We start from the raw sequence: 16355 nt of genomic DNA, 5'->3' as shown, positions 1-16355 counted from the left end.
TCCTGGCGCTGTAGAGAACAGCCCCAAGAATCACACCATGTGCCTGGTACCTCATTAGTGGCCTCAGCTTTAAAAAAACAACAGAGTCTTTTCCATGAAGGAAAATCAGTGAAACAGAAATATAGGGTCATCCTTTATTTTATTTTCAGCAATGAAAAGCATGTGAAAAAAAGTGAGAGACACTAAAAAATAGGCAGAGAGACTCAAAGGAGGAAGCAAAATAGGTACATCAAAAGGGCAATAGAGATTTCTAAAACACATCACCACCACCACCACCAAAATTGCATTTTGAATCAAATGCAGAACTAGTAAAGGTATATGAGTTTATTTTCATTGTATTTTTTACATTTCTGAGGACACAGTTTTCAGAACATACTGGAGTTTGCAAAAGCTTGAGTTAAGAAGGTAACAAAGTAAAGCTCTGGGACAGTTCAGGTGAGCCTTTATAAAGTCTTATATTATACTAAGATAGCAACACATACAGAACTGAAAGGGAAAATTATCAAAGTCTGAAAATACACCTGTATAATATTGGTAGCAAAATACAGTATTTAATATTAAATATTAGAATATACCTTCAGTTTCTTATGATTAGGAAAAACACTCAGTACTTCAGCAGCTCTTCATCTTAATTCCCAAGCAGGTCATGAGCATACACGTATTTTAAAAGATGATGTGAGTTATATACATAATGGATTTTAAGAGAATGTAATAGGACATTAAATGTATAAGCTGATATTGGTATTCATGTTTAATTTTCCTATGGAAATGACAGATGGGTTGTTTCAACAAATTCTCAGAAGGCAGCATTAGAAAGAGTGGTGAAATGAATCTGAAATTCATAGGAGACTCTTACGTAAAGGACAATATTGAGGAACTTGGAGGACTTCTCTTTCAATAAGCTTTTGTGAATTATGAGAGTGTCAAATTTGGATTGAGCAAAGCCTCCAAGGTGGAATGTCTTGGGTTTTTCTTTATTTTGTGCAATTAAACACCAAAATAAGAAATTATCAGCTAGCTTATGCTAGTTTTGTATTACAATTTACATATACTCAGCAAATTATGGTCTCAGAAAAACTGATGTGAAACTGGTACTGTGATTTTTGAATGCATGCAAAATAAAAATGCAAAGCATAAGAGTTGTACATACTGTATACTTTGTCATCAGTACTGATCAAAGTTACTTTGATCAGTAACTTTGTTGTATAACTTTTTAACAATGTTGGAAGACTTTATCCTGAATTTTTCTGTTGGTGAGTCATAAGCCAAAGTATTGCTCATTCATTTAGCTTCTCTCATGTTTTAGCTTGGTAGCTGAGTGGAGTATGAGCTTGAAATTAAAAATGTAAAAGTTCTGACAAATACATAGTGCCTGGGAAAGATTATAGAGGTAAATATCCTGTGTGTTCTGGAAAGCGAGATGCCATGTGACAATTTATAAATTTATTTAACCTGAAAAATAATCAAAACTTGTTAAGACTACATATCTCAGAGAAAGTAAAATCTAACTTTATCTTTACTAAATTACTAGAAATTGAAATAAAAAAACTTTTTTTCCCATAGGTTAGGGTTTACTTTTTGCATTTGTGCCTTATAGAGTTTTCCAAGAAGTTTTTAATTTTATAACTGGAATTCATTGCAGCATCTTGCCACATTTCAGGTTGGCAGTTTCCAAATACATGCAAAAATATATTAATGCAGTAAGTTGCATATGAATTAAGATTTGCAAAATTGCACCATCTCTTAAAATTATTAAATAAATTTGGATTTTCAGTGGCTTTAATGACAAGGAAGTAAGTAGTAAAAATGGCAAGATAAGAGCAGCAGTACTTCTCTGAGTCCGAGTTACTCAAGATTTACATATAAAATGATATTTATTTTGTATTTATAGTATTTAATTCAATTCTATGTTAAACTAGTCTCACAAAGCAAGAACTGGTAGCACAGTTTACAGTACCCAGTAATATCTTGTTGTGCTGAGTACACCACTGCTTTTTATATTAACAAATTAACACTAATACTAAAAGCAGGGATTCAGCTAAGTGAAGATTTTTCAGCAATTCAAGTACTTTTGAAGTAACTGGGTAGACAGACTTGTTTCAGAAGAGTGGTGCCTTTATTGAACATGTCACAGACAGTACTGGAAGTATCACTATACTTTAAATTCAGTGTAAGAAAAGGGATGATATCATTACTCCTTCAAAGCTAACAAGGTCATATGAAGTATCATGAATTAAACAAATTATATGTTGTACAACAGCATCGTTTCCCTGAGTTTATTAACTGGATATCACACGTTCTTTCTTAGAATTCTAACCTGATCCATCAGAAGGTGTCTCCGCCTGCAGAGCAACAAGGATCTCCAATCTTATCATTCATTACTCTGGAACAATTCAATGCCATTCGCCTTGTGCAGAGCGTCCATCAGTCACTTGCTTCTTTAAGTAAAGTCATCAGAGGCACCTCACTACTGAGTTCTGAAGTACAAAGGCTAGCAAGTGCTCTGTTAAACCAGAAGGTAAGTAATTTTGTAATGAATATACATTATAATAAGCATTGAAAAAACCCAAGGAAACTGAACTAACACTCATTTTCATGTTCTAATTTTTTTTTTTTTTAATAAAGACTCTAAAATGGAGTTATTTTAAAGATAGAAACTATAAAATAAAACCAGTATTTTTCTGTAAGATTTTTCAGAAATACTTGCAGCATCTTCTGAATATATTACTCTCTTATCTAGCTTTCTCTTAAAGACAAATCCAATAAGTTTAGAAGTTGTGGAATACTATTTCAATCTCAAATACCAATTCATGCTAGATAAGTTAAATATATTAGCCAGTAGAATATATAAATCTGTCCCCTTACTAAATTTTTATATTTTCTTAAAATTTAAATTATAATGACAGTTCTCTTTGCATTTATTCAGTATGGAGAATTGCCATACTTCATCAGAAAAGCTGTGCCTATCATACCAGCCTATCATCTCACCCTATATTCTTGATATACAAAATATCAGTCAGAATTATATGTACGTTTTCCATGTTTTTTGGCATCAAACTCAGCATGTTTATAAACTAGTACAATTAGTGACAGCAAATTTACATGCTCGATCATGAATATCTAGATAATTGAGTTAAAAGATAGTCAGACATTGATGTGACATGAAACTTGTTTTGCTTTGCCTCCAGCAACTGATAAATTCTGTCGATGCTAATGCATAGATATTGAGATTGCTTCTGCAATGAACAATAATTCCTACTAACATCCTGTTTATCTTCATGTGACAAACAAGTACTGTTGAAAAGACTGGTATGCCTTTATTGATAAATCAAATTCTAATCAAAACAATAATGAAATTTGTTGTCTTTTCAGATTCACAAGACAGCATTTTTTAGCAAAATTGCTGTACAGTTAGAATAAATTAAGTTTTCTTGTTAGCAATCTCATTGCCATTTAAAAATGCTATGACTACGTGGTAGAAACTGGCACTAACTCCAAGTTAAAGTGAATAGAAGTGATACATGTAATGGCCATTCTTTAGTTCTTACAGTTATATTTCTTGTTACTGAGCAAGAGAGCATAGCTTTCTTGTGTGATTTAGCTGTATGCTTCTATTGGAACTGGCAGGAGCTGTGAAGCTGATCACTGCCTCAAAAAGTTTCTTAAAAATTCTGCATTTTAACCTCTCACAAGCATCAGTTCATCGCTTCCTGATGTATTGACCAGTGCTTCTGTCATTTCAGCTGCTAACTTACCCACTTTCCTTGACATGGATCACTTCATTGGATTGTGACCATATAGCAATTTTCCCAGCAGCCTTCCAGAGAGGCTAATGCCACATTCTTGGCTTGGCAGCTAAACCTCACTCGATTTGTCATCCTAAAATGTTTTTTCATGTGTTTTCTATACATTCTTCTTGTTTAGTGTTTTCATGTTTTATGTAGCAAAGGATTATTTTTCAAAAGCTGTATTTTTAACCCACTAGGTTGTAGCTCTTTTAAAATTGTAGTGCCTGAAGAAACCTCTGGATTAATAATAGAAATGCAAAATTCAATAAATGTATGACTTATAAAGGTTTCATCAATGTGCAGTATTTGTGTAAAATTGATATGTTAGGCCCATACTAGCCACTGTGAAGAAAATTAACTCCACCCCAGCCAAAAAGAACATAAGCACATCTGAGATACACTTACATAACAATTAGCTAAGCAATTTCTTTAGACTTAATGTAATTTAGAGTGATATATTAACAACATTAGGCAAATGCCTTGTAAGTGATAGATTGATGAGCTATCTCTAAATGCATATCTAGTAGAAGAGGCTGCAAAAATGCAAGATCTCAAATAAAAAATATTTTTCAAAAAATCCTAATTAAGAAAATCCCCATGCAGTTAACTGTCCTTTATTAATTGTTTTGTATGTATTCTAGTTTATTGAATTAATTTTAATTAGTATCCTTGAATCTAGGCGAGTTTTGGTTTTTATCTATAAAAGGTAAACACAGAGTATTTACTTTGAAAAATACCTTTTTTTGCAAACTTCCAGGATCAGATTTTGAATACCTGTTCAGTACATATGCTATTAGAATGGGAACTTCCTGGAAAATGCAGCTGTAAATATTAAACAGTATAAACTGTTGATTCTGCTTAGCATCTTCAGCAGTGTGCAATATTCCACAGGTACTGCTTTACATTAATTCTCTTTCTCATAAGTAGGAGAATTTTGCAATCACTTTCAGTGTGCTTTAGATTCTTGTGGAGTAGGTAAAATTAGTGTTTCTATCCTTATTAAAGAGGAAGTTTAAGAGATGCCCTTTTAAGCCTTTCTTTTTGAAGTCAATGAGAAATTTATATGGGGAAGTCTTGCAGGACTTTTTTTCTCAGTGCTGCTCTACAAAAGCTCTAAGGTGATGAGAAATAATAATGCAGAGGAATTGTATCAGATTCTCTCTACCACAGAGCCACACAACTGCGTTTGAAGTTTGCGGAGGCTGCAGCAAAGGAATGGGAAACTGGCTGCAGTTGAAAGATGACATTGTGACTTTCCAAGACATAATGCTCTTAGGCCTTTTGGAAATATTTGTGGAACCAACTGATGTTTCCTTATTCAATAGCAGAGGTTCTTGCAAATTCTCTATCAACACTGTGGCTGGGCCACACAAAGAATTAGCAGTAATGCAACCTTTCTGTTTATGGTTGTATGTTCTTGATCATTATATTGCTGGTGTTGCCTTTTTTTTATTGTAGATATATTTGATCTCCAGGTTATTTATTTTTATTCAAGTTGCCAACTTAAAATGAAATGACAATGGAATTGATTCTTTCAATATATATATTTTTATTTCAGTGTCCTGTCACATGGCAAAGCAAGTGGGAAGGTCCAGAAGATCCTTTGCAATATCTTAGAAGTCTTGTAGCTCGAGCACTTGCTATACAGGTAATTTTAAAGAGTCATTTTTTACTCAGTGACACAGTATATTATCTAAATTCCACTACAGTAGACCTTTACAAACACAGGTCCAAAAGAATTTTAGATGTGTGAAAAGGCATATAAAAATCTAAAGATCAAGGAATAATGTGATAATATTGTTAGTTACTTCACACAGGGAAGTGAATTACATCTTAGTCATTAGTGTTTATGGTGAGCTGTGGGGAAAGAAGACTTTTTTTACCCAGATTAAATTTTACATTTAAGTCAAGACACACTCTTTAATCTGGTAGAGAGATGCCTATCTAGACATAAGTGAAGCATTTCTAATAAAATTAATGTAGAAATTCATAGCTGTCTAGTCTTGGAAGAAAGCAATGAAAAGGTCTGCATTCTCAAGGTTTTCAAGGGGACATAAGAGAAGGTGTCTATCCACAGTGTGACAGTTAAGAGGTTAATTTTTAGTTAAGGTAAAGCTATATATACTTTGATTGACAGAAGTGGTGTATTTAAGGTAATACAAAGACAAATAAAAGTAATTTATCTAAATTAATTAATATTTAAGGAAACAGATTCCTTATCTGTGTTGGATACATAGAGAGAAAATTGTGAGAACCTGGAAGAGAGGAAGACTACTTTAGAAAGGACAGATCTTTGTTACCTCCAGGCAATAAATAGAAAGCTGTTGGTTTGATCTTGATTTAATACATCTCGTCCAATGGGATACCAAGATTTTTGTCAACATTTATGTTGCCAGTCAAATTCAGAAGAAAGATTTGAGGGCATTACTTTTTCTAAAGAAACTGTCAAATAAATGTCTCCAAAGTATTAATAAGATTCTTGTTATGCAAACAGTTTCTTTTGGCTGATACTTATTTTTTCTTTATCCTTTCCTTCAAAAAAAAGCAGAAGTACAAAGTACAAAAAAAGTACAAAGCAGAAAAAAATATAAATATGTATGGCAAAAAGTGATAATGCATGTTCAAATGTTGTTTATAAAACTGGAGTTGAACTTAGTCCCATCTGTCTTTTTGCTGACTATTATAGCCTTTAATATTAAAAAAAACAACATTTATGATGAGTCAGTGTGTCTGTAAGCTTCAAGAGTGTTTGCAACTTCTACTTTCTTTTGGTTGTGACAAAATTGCATGCAATTTTCCTTACTTATATGATTTATTTTTAATGGAAATCTGAGATTAGAGTTTGAACTTCTGTGTGGAGTGTACCTACCATACAAAGTCATAATGCAGAGGTGACAGGATGAAATTAATTTTAATAGTAACAGATGATTTTCAACCACACATATCCCAAAAGTTTTTATTTCCATATATTATTCCAGTCAGCTATTGACTCATGTGTTGCATTATATTTGCTGCATTACCATGCTAGTACTCTTCCTTTCTCATTTCTCAAACTACTGACAAAATGGTACATTTGGATTAGTCATTTTTATGAAAGTTATTATGAAGGACTCATTTACAATTTTTAACTGTTATTTATTGTAAGAGAGAGAAAGATTATTAAAGCATAGCTTTACAGTAGATAATTGACTGTGTCCATAAGCAGTAAATTATGTTAAATTTTTATTAGTGATAACAGCTGCTAGTTGTCTCATTTTATTTCTTTAATGTCAGGTATGTAATATAGTTGTGTTTGGATCACTTCTTAATAATAAAGTATCAGTTTTGTATCTCAAGCTTCTAGACAAATCACATCTGAAATACAGTTTCTGTATTTCTGTATTGTATATTATTATAAAAATGTTGATTCTTTCTAATTATGCATTTTGGTTGAATCGTCCTATTCCTTAAATGTGATTCCAAATCATGATTGTGCACATTACGCCTTCCTGATTACTCTTGATCATTTTTTAATTAACTTTTCTTTTGTCTGAGTTTTCATTATTGATTTTATAAATGTAATTTATCGGTAGTTAATTCTAGGTTTAGTATTCAGAAATTCAATAAAGGCTTTAGAAAGATATCTCACAATTCTAAAAATTATCTTCTGATTTATATTTCAATAAATGCTATATTTTGGATTTGTTTTATATGACCAACTTTATAAGCTTTTTTTTTAGTTACTCTTATGTCCCTCTGTTTCATTGGCTGTAGATATTGATTTGTACTTTACTGTTTGAGACAGTTTTGATTTAGGTATTTTTAAGATGATGTAGGAGACATTGAAAGATCTAAGTTGTACTGAAGGATTACATTTACTAAGGATGGAGTAAGTCTCTGCCTAGGCTATTAGTTAAAGGCTGCCTTGTCAAGTGATTTGCTGCCAGTGCAGAAAACAATAAAAGTAACTGCAACAAGCATTTAATAGGGATGGGGAGGAACACAAAATATAGGCCAGATGGTAAAATATTTATAGCAGAATTTATAGAAGTGTAAATATGTTCTGAGAGCATTACACAACAACAGGCAGAAAAACAACAGGTGTTGCATTTTTAAGGTCTGCATTTACTCAGTGAAAAGCAAAATTAAGAAAAAAAAAACAAAAAAAACCAAAGAAAACTGCCTTTTCAAAGTTTGAAGAAATTTGTATATGCAAAATGCAGTAGTGACGTGTTGCTGTGTACTATGTTATGGTGACAGACCTGATGTAAATAGGTGATTTCTTCCCAGGTGAAAATTCTGATATTTGAATGGTAACTTTTGCTTTAAATTGAAGCAAAAGTTATGTGTTGAACATTTTTCTAAGATGGAGTTCTGAATACTTTCAAGGGTTCTGAATACTTTCAGTGCTGACATTGAACTTTATAATACTGTGCTTCAGCTTGTCTGGCTACAGTGATATATTTGCTACCAACATTAAGATATGAAATGTATGAATCATCAGTGGTAATTGTATAAGTTTTAATTCTTGGTCCTTACACTGTGAGTTTCCTCATGATGGCACCCTACATGTGTTCTGTGGTTTCCCTCTCCTGTGGTTTATGATCACAGCTCAGCAATAATACACATCAGCATATAATGGTATTAAGTGCATTGCAGTCTGTAGATAAAGCGTCTTTTCATGGCTATGGATACCAGCAGGGGAGAAAGAGAGAGAGGAGACTCAGAACTGCAGCTGTCAAGAGGCAAAACAGCAGCCCAGGCAAATGTCAGCTGAATATCAACCTTAAAAATTGTTTCAGGTCAACAAATTGGAAATTGATTTTTTGTTTCCACTAGAACTAAAAAAAGAGCTTAATTTCACCTTTTCAAAAAGGAATCCCAAACTCTTCTTATTCCAAGAAGTCCTTATATTTCATTATTTTGGACTCAGCTGGTTTTATGTCATTTACAAAAACAGTTCTTCCTTTGGATGGCTGTTGAGTTAGAAAGCTGCTAGAAGTCTTGCATTCTGACTTCAGAGTTCTAATCAAAGAAATGTTTATGAATACTGAAAGTTTTTAGTTGCATAATTTATGAAAGGTTTTGTTGAAATTGTGTATTTATCTAAAAAGTACTCCTATTATATAAAGAAGTTAAATTTAATATTTTTTCAAGAGACTTACATTTTTCTGAGATGCTGTTCTCTTGTTCCTTTCTGTCCTGAGTAAAATCTAAGGTAGTAATATTTAACTTCAATACCAGTTTGATCACCTAGTATAAGATTTTTGCTATTTTAATGATCTTTTACTGTTTAAGGAAGAATGACTTTGTTCCTGTTTCGGAACCCTATTTCCTCTGTTTCAACAATTAGGTCTCCAGAAAGGTGGATTGGACGTTCAAGGTATTTGAGCTTTGAACTCTTGGAAATTGCATGCTGAATTTACTATAAAACCTTCAGGGAATAGGAAATCCAGGATTTTTGCCTTTGCACCCCAGGCATCTAGGCAGAAATATTAAATTTTCATTCACTGATAACAGGCAGAAGGGCTGCTCTTAGAAAACCGAGGGAATCAAGTCCTCTCAATTTTCACCAGGTTAAAGAACTCACATAATAAATCTTGTACAAATCCAGAATAGTCATGCTCAGTCCTGCTATTCATCTACTTGGGCACTCCATAATAAGGCCTATCCCAGTCCAAGTAATCACACTTAGTTTCTAGAGTGTTTTCTAATACATTGCTTTAGCAGAGTTTGCAGCAGGGACAATAGCTTAATGGTTTGTGGTTTACAGTTTTAGGAGAGGCTGATTCAGATGGATTAGTTTGGCTGGTTCCCCACCTTGTCATTGTTCCTCTCATGACGCTGTATTTGAACAGCTGTTACCTGGGTATCTGTGCAGTGCAGAATACTCCAGATTTAGTATTCTAATATTGAAGCACAAAAATTCATAAAAGTAATGTGTTTTAAATCCACCCATTCCATTATTTTAGTTCAAATTTCCACATTATTCTGAAGAATTAGCAATTTTCTGCTATTTTTCTTGGCTTCTCCTCTTTAGCTGTCGTGACTTTCAAAACAAAAATACAACTGCAGAGTAACATTATCTGCTAAGGAACTGATCCTCAATTGGCTCCCTCAGTTCTCATCATGTTGCAAAATGATTTCACTTTGTTCTAAATTTATCAGCAAGGATATATCTTTTAAGACCTTATATCTAATTGATAACTGCTTGGTAAAAATTGGAAATTTGAAAGTATTACTAAAAAAATGGGGTTTTTGTCTCTAATAGGCAAATTTGAAACTCTTAGCAGCTGTTTTATCATGTCCCTTCTAATCAGTCTCACATAGATTGCATTGATGAAGTAAAGGCTGATATACAGCAGTAGTGCTTTGTAAAGATGCACCATCCAAACAAGGGACCAAACAGAATGTGAGATGAAAGTTTTGGACATGGACGAGTCATAGGAGTTGTCCATTGAAATAAGAGCTAATGTCCAAGGAAATTAAAGCAGAAGCTGAAGTATTTTTTGTGCTCTTACAGAAAGCTATGTTTATGTATTGATACAGTTTCCCCTCCAGGCCCTTCACCATATTTGCAGCCCTCCTTGGGACAGTCTCTAATTATATAATATCTTTCATATAATGTGATGCTCAAAATGAAATACAACTTTTTTTTTTTTGTAGTGAAATGTTTGTTTTCCTCCAAAATACAGTGGGTTTAGCACTAAATCTGCAAACTGTGCTATTTCAAAGGTAAATAATTTTGGTTGCCAATGAGCAAGACTTATGTCAAGTTTTGGAAAAACATGCCTTTTGCACAAAAAGCAGTTGCACAAAAAACTGGAAAAACAGTTTTTAAACAGCAGCATTGGAAAAGGGAAAATATCACTACCTGCATTTCCTTTGGTTTCATTGTGAGCTTTTGAAGCTTATTCCCAGTGAGTGTTAGGTGCTCTGTTAAACTGAAGCATCCACAAGTTATGGGTGTTTTAATAAACATCAGGCTTAACTGTTGAGAAAAGTAATTTGTTTCAACAGAATTCAACAGCTGTTAATGAAACTCTTGAAATTCTAGGCATGTTTTGTGAGAACGGCTGTTTTGTTGAAATTATGAAATACTACCTTGTAACTAGAAGTTTGAGCAGCACCCCTTATCATAGCGGTAACCGATTATTCAGCTCTTTGATTATAAAATATTTATTGCCAGAGATAATTACTCATAAAAGGACTTTATGTCAGTGTTGAATAAAAGAAGACAAGCCCAAGTCATTGTCTCTACGGACATTGTGTCTCTGAGAAATTACCATATATTAAAGAAAATTATCTTTTTTTCCTAACCTAGTTTAATTTAAAAACCCCTAGATTTCATATTCTGTATTTCTTCTATGAATGCAAGATAGTATTTATATACTTAGTAAATTACAAAAAGCTGTACTATATATTGTATAATATGTAAAGCTGTAGTTGATGACCTTTATTTAAACTAATAAAATAATGACCATTCATTAATTTTTCTCTTTGAGCTACAAGATACATTTTCACAACACAGGAAGAAAGCTGAAAAGATGCAATGATAAAATAATGATCAATTTTATGCATTTAATATGTCAAAATTAAAAGTGTAGATTGCTCTGTTTCTAATAACTTGTTTTTCACTGTATCTCCTTTATCATGGACAGAGCTGTCTGCAAAAGAGAAAGCAGAGTAAAATGGATAGTCTTGCCTGACAAAAGCTCAAGCAAAAAGTTTAATTTTAATACAAGTGGTAGAAAATGATGTTATTATCATTCACATATGAAAATGAGTCCTTATGTTATTCTGTCAAAGACTGGTAATTTAAATTCCATCCATTAATGAATGAAAAGGCTGCAGCACATGATAATGCACCAATTTGTAGGTTCATCCCATCAATCTGTTTTGCTTTTTTAAGACAACTTAGAATTAGAGAGAGGTTTTGGTTGGAAGGGACCTTAAAGACCATCTTGTTCTAACACCCTGGCATAGTCAGGGACACCTGCCACTAGATCAGTGCTCAGACCCGCTCAGACCCACATCCAGCCTGACCTTGAACACTTCCAGGAATGGGGCACCCACAACTCCTCTGGGCAACTTGTTCCAATACCTCATCCACCCTCACAGAAAAAACTTATTCCCTAATATCTAACCTAAATTTACCCTCTTTCAGTTTGAAGCCATTCCCCCTTGTCCTGTCACTACATGCTCTTGTCATCTCTCTCCATCGTTATTGTAGGGTTCCCATCAGGTACAAAAGGTTGCAGTTAGGTCTCCCTGAAGTCTTCTCTTTTCCAGGCTGAACAATCTCAGGTCTCTCAGCCTTTCCTCATAGGAGAAATGATCCTCTGATCATCCTGGTGTCCTCCTCTGGACTCACTCCAACAGGTCCATGTCCTCTCTGTTCTGGGACTCCAGAGCTGGACACAGCCCTGCAGGTGGGGTCTCAGCAGAGCAGAGCAGAGGGGCAGAATCCCCTCCCTGGCCCTGCTGCCCACGCTGCTTTGGATGCATCCCAGGACACCACTGGCTGCCTGGGCTCTGAGTGCACATTGCTGGGTCGTGTCCAGCCTCTCACCCACCAGCACCCCAAGTTCTTCTCAGCAGGGCTGCTCTCCATCTGCTCATCCCCAGCCTGTGCTGGTACCAGGGGCTGCCATGATCCAGGAGCAGCACCTTGTAGTTGGTCTTGTAAAACCTTATGAGATTCCAAGGGCCCCACTCCTCAAGCCTGCCTGGGTCCCTCTGGGTGACATCCTGTCCTTCAGATGAGCGTACACCTGATCCCTTTGTCTATGTCATTAATGAAGATATTAAGTCACACTGGTCCCAGTATGGACCTCAGGGGGGTCAACACTTGTCAATGATGTTCATTGGGACACTGAGTCATTGATCAATATCCTCTGGATGTCACCATCCAACCAATTTCTTATCAATCTCACAATCTACCTATCAAATCCATCTCTCTGGCTAAAAGAGGAGGATGCTGTGAGGGACCATGTCAAAGGCTTTATAGAAATCCAGATAGATAGCTCATAAATCCCGATTTGCAGCCCTTCCCTTGCCCAGTGCTGTAGTCACTCCATCATAAAAAGGCCACTGGGTTGTTTAGCTGGGACTTGCCCTTGGTTACAGGAACTTGCTGTTCTGATCACCACTATACTGACAGAAATATTCTATCTACTAAAAGTAAGCAATCTATTCAAAATACGTTATTGTTTTATTTGTAATTCTGATTTCGTAGTTAGAAGTTCATACATAGAAATAAATTATGTGAAATATGTAGAAATAAATTACTCTTGTAAATAAAATGTAGTGTGATTGTGGCTCTTTTTTAACCTCTAGATGGTTTGCTGGAACTGGGTTGGTGTAACAGTTTGCAAAATATTTCATCTCCTGTTTTGAGATCTTAATAGGTCAAAATAAATGGTAACATGCTGTAACTATTTCTCAAATATCATTTGCAGATATGTATTTTAAAAATAAGCCCATTTTTCATTAGAAACAGATTTCCATTCTACAAGTGAGCATTATTCCTAATTAGTATCCTTTTTTTGGGGGGAAGGCAGAAATGTAACTGCATCTTGACCTATCTTTCTGTCTTTGAAGAAGATGCCATATTACTGAATTTGAAATTACTCAGTTTCATATTGTATCCCTTTGCATATATATAAAAAATATTTAAAATTTCAGAGCCTTTTAAGTTTCAAGGCTGTCAATTCAAATGTAGTTTATGAAGGAAAAGAGTCATAAGAATAATTCTTGACTAAACCCTTCTTTATCTGCTGAGTGTGCAGTAGTTTTACTCTTGGGAATTCACAGTGAAATAAAGCAGTCAGAGCAGGATACAAGTGCACTCAGCAAATCTGTAAACAGACATGACTGCATTTTAAAACTGAAGTCAACAGAAAGGCATTCAGATTTGGGGTTTTGTTCATTTTGTTGTTTGCTTTTTTTCTTAGTAGAGTTCTTTTTGGTGTGGTCTTTGTCTCTGAACATTCAGCAAGGTTCATAACTGAAGAAAAAGAAATAAAACCTTGAGTCAAAGTAGAAGAGTTGTTAAGAGTGATGGGAAGCTTAGATCCCTATTTAAGGTGTGTAAGTGATGCTTAAAGAGAGGAAGGATAAATGCCCTCCTGCTCTGTAATGTTTCCCAGTGTGTTCAGCTGAGTGCTATAAATAGTAACTAAATTAGAATGTGTGCCCTTACATGGAGGAGGATATGCAAAAGCATATTGATATATTTGTAGTGGTAATTCCACACAGTCACTCTGAACTAAGAGAGTAATGATCCAATGAGAAATCTGTTCTCTACATCTGAACTTGAATTTCAAAATTCCTGTCAGGTTTATACTGTTTTACACTGTTGTATGTGCTTTTCCTTATACACACAGTGGGTTTTCTTATAAGTTTTCTATAATTAATATTTTCAGTATTATTTCTAATATTTCATTATCACATGCAATAAATTAAGTAATTGAAATTACTTATATATCAAGCAAAAGGCAGTAAATAATTTAGAACTAAAGCAAATACTATTAATTCTTCAGATATGCAGATTACAAAGCTATGAAAAAGATTTATTCTGTCATATGTTTCATGTATTTTATCACGCTGAGAAAGTAAAAAGTAATGATTTGAATATATCAACAGAATAATCCATCAAACAGGATGGATTAAGATGTTACTAGAATAATAAAACTGAAACCACTGTGGGTATCCAAAGATACCATAGAAATGCAAAATTCCTAATGACCTTACTAAGGGTCAAAGGCAGTTTTGAGGCCACACTTTTGAGGCCACATCTAAATCACTTTTCTTGTTGTCAGCTTCTAAATTAAAAAACAATACCCATATTGTCCAGACATGTTTGTGGAAATATATGATTTGTGGAGGTATCTTTGGAGATACACAGAAATACAGTAGACTGAGCAACCTAAATTGGTGTTGAATTTGGAGCTACTCTGAATTACAATTGGATTGGGTGCCAAAATGCCTAATTTTATGAATAAATTATTTCTACAATGGAAGTAATTTAAAAATCCATTATAGCTAAATAAAAAGAAAATCCATTATAGCTAAATGAAAAGGAAAAAAATTAATTTAAAAATATAACTCAAAAAAGTGTGCTGTTTAACAAAATGTGCAATATTTTTTCCTTAAATTGCTCTCTAATATATGTTTTTCTAGTTTGCTTCCTGAGAACAGGTGTGAATGAAGTTTTATGCCGTGCTAATGCTCTTCAGCATTCTCTTAACTTTCAGGTGTGACTGAACATATGAAAGAGACCTACAGCCTTTATGATGAGCTATTCTTTTGGGATTGGCCACAACAAAAGAAATTTGCTTTTGGGTTTAAGAAAAGGTAGTATGAGCTTCAGAGAGCTGATATGCTGCAGTTGAGGTACCTTTATGCTAACAGCCTTAGCTTTACAATGTAGGAGCAAACAACAATCCATACTAGCTTACTACTTCAATTTAAAAAACTAAAAAATTAATTATATTCTGTGTCTACACAAAGTTGTTCTTTTTTGAGCAAACTATTTGCTAATCTGAGCAGTGTAGGAGTATTCTGTTTAATGGAGTGTAAGCAGCTTGAGCATGAGCTAGCATGATGTGCCAGGGTGCCACATCACAGACTAGCCATGACATCATTTACTTCCTTTGTTTAAATGGAGTTTCATCAGCCAGTGTTTCCATTCTGTGATCTCTTTTTTCTAACGTAAAAAACCCCCAGATTTCCTTCTTTGCCTTTTAATTGTGGTATCTTTTAGGTATTTTGGGATATGGGCCCTATGGAGTTGAACAATTTCTGGTTAGATTGCTTTAGACTGTTTGATTAACATTCTTATTTATCTGAGAGTTAGGTTAAGCCTCAATAGTTACTAATATAGTAGAGTTCTGTGACACAGGCATGGGTGAGAGATTTTCTCCATATTTTGACAGCCTTAAGAGAGGATGTAAACAAAAAATAAATGACTGGTAAACAAGAATGAAAAAATGGAGAGAGACCAGTGACTGCTGTTCAAGGGGTCATTGTTTCAGTGGAGGAACAAGGACTGTGAGGGAGATGCTAATGAAAAATCTGTACCTCTTGGGGTGTTACCAGGGAAAACGAGCCATAGCAAAGTAAGCAGTTCTCTGTTGGCTCTCTTCATTGTAAAACAGCCTTCAAACTGGCACTGTAAAACAAATTACTGCAGTGCTTCCCATCATTACCAGTGGCTAATATATTGAGTATTCTGTAGCCCATTTTAGTCACACCAGCACCATCACAATATAGAGTTCAGCATCCCTGCTCCAGAGCTCTGCAAAGGATTTATGTTTGATGTAGTCCTAACTTTGTCCAAGTGTTACTGTAGGCAGTCTAGTCTGTTACCTACAAATGAATAATGTATGCCACTGTTTTCTGTCCCCTGCAATTTATTATTGGAGATGGGGAGTTGGTTCCACCAAGGAATAGTTCCAGTTCTTAGACTTCCTTACCCAGTTATACTCTACTGTGTAACTGCAAATGCATTCTAGTGCCTGGTGACTGATGTACTTGGGAAAGAAGAATCTTGAAGGCGTGAAGCACAAGAGTATTGCCTAACTG

The 16355-nt window shown here is 34.4% G+C and overlaps 1 protein-coding gene across 5 annotated transcripts in view; it reads left to right on the top strand.

Moving 5' to 3' along the window:
• The window catches only part of DYNC2H1 (dynein cytoplasmic 2 heavy chain 1), a 146678-nt gene that overhangs the window by 114844 nt on the left and 15479 nt on the right, over window positions 1-16355 (top strand). For all 5 annotated transcript variants that reach the window (XM_068181417.1, XM_068181412.1, XM_068181413.1 and 2 more), the window contains 2 exons: window positions 2309-2518; window positions 5347-5436. In XM_068181417.1, coding sequence (XP_068037518.1) covers window positions 2309-2518; window positions 5347-5436 — 300 coding nt within the window. The remainder of the gene's footprint in view (window positions 1-2308; window positions 2519-5346; window positions 5437-16355) is intronic.

This window comes from Anomalospiza imberbis, chromosome 2 (assembly GCF_031753505.1).
Source record: "Anomalospiza imberbis isolate Cuckoo-Finch-1a 21T00152 chromosome 2, ASM3175350v1, whole genome shotgun sequence".
In the NCBI taxonomy this organism is placed as follows: Eukaryota; Metazoa; Chordata; class Aves; order Passeriformes; family Viduidae; genus Anomalospiza; species Anomalospiza imberbis.
This window is presented reverse-complemented; position numbering and strand designations above follow the sequence as displayed.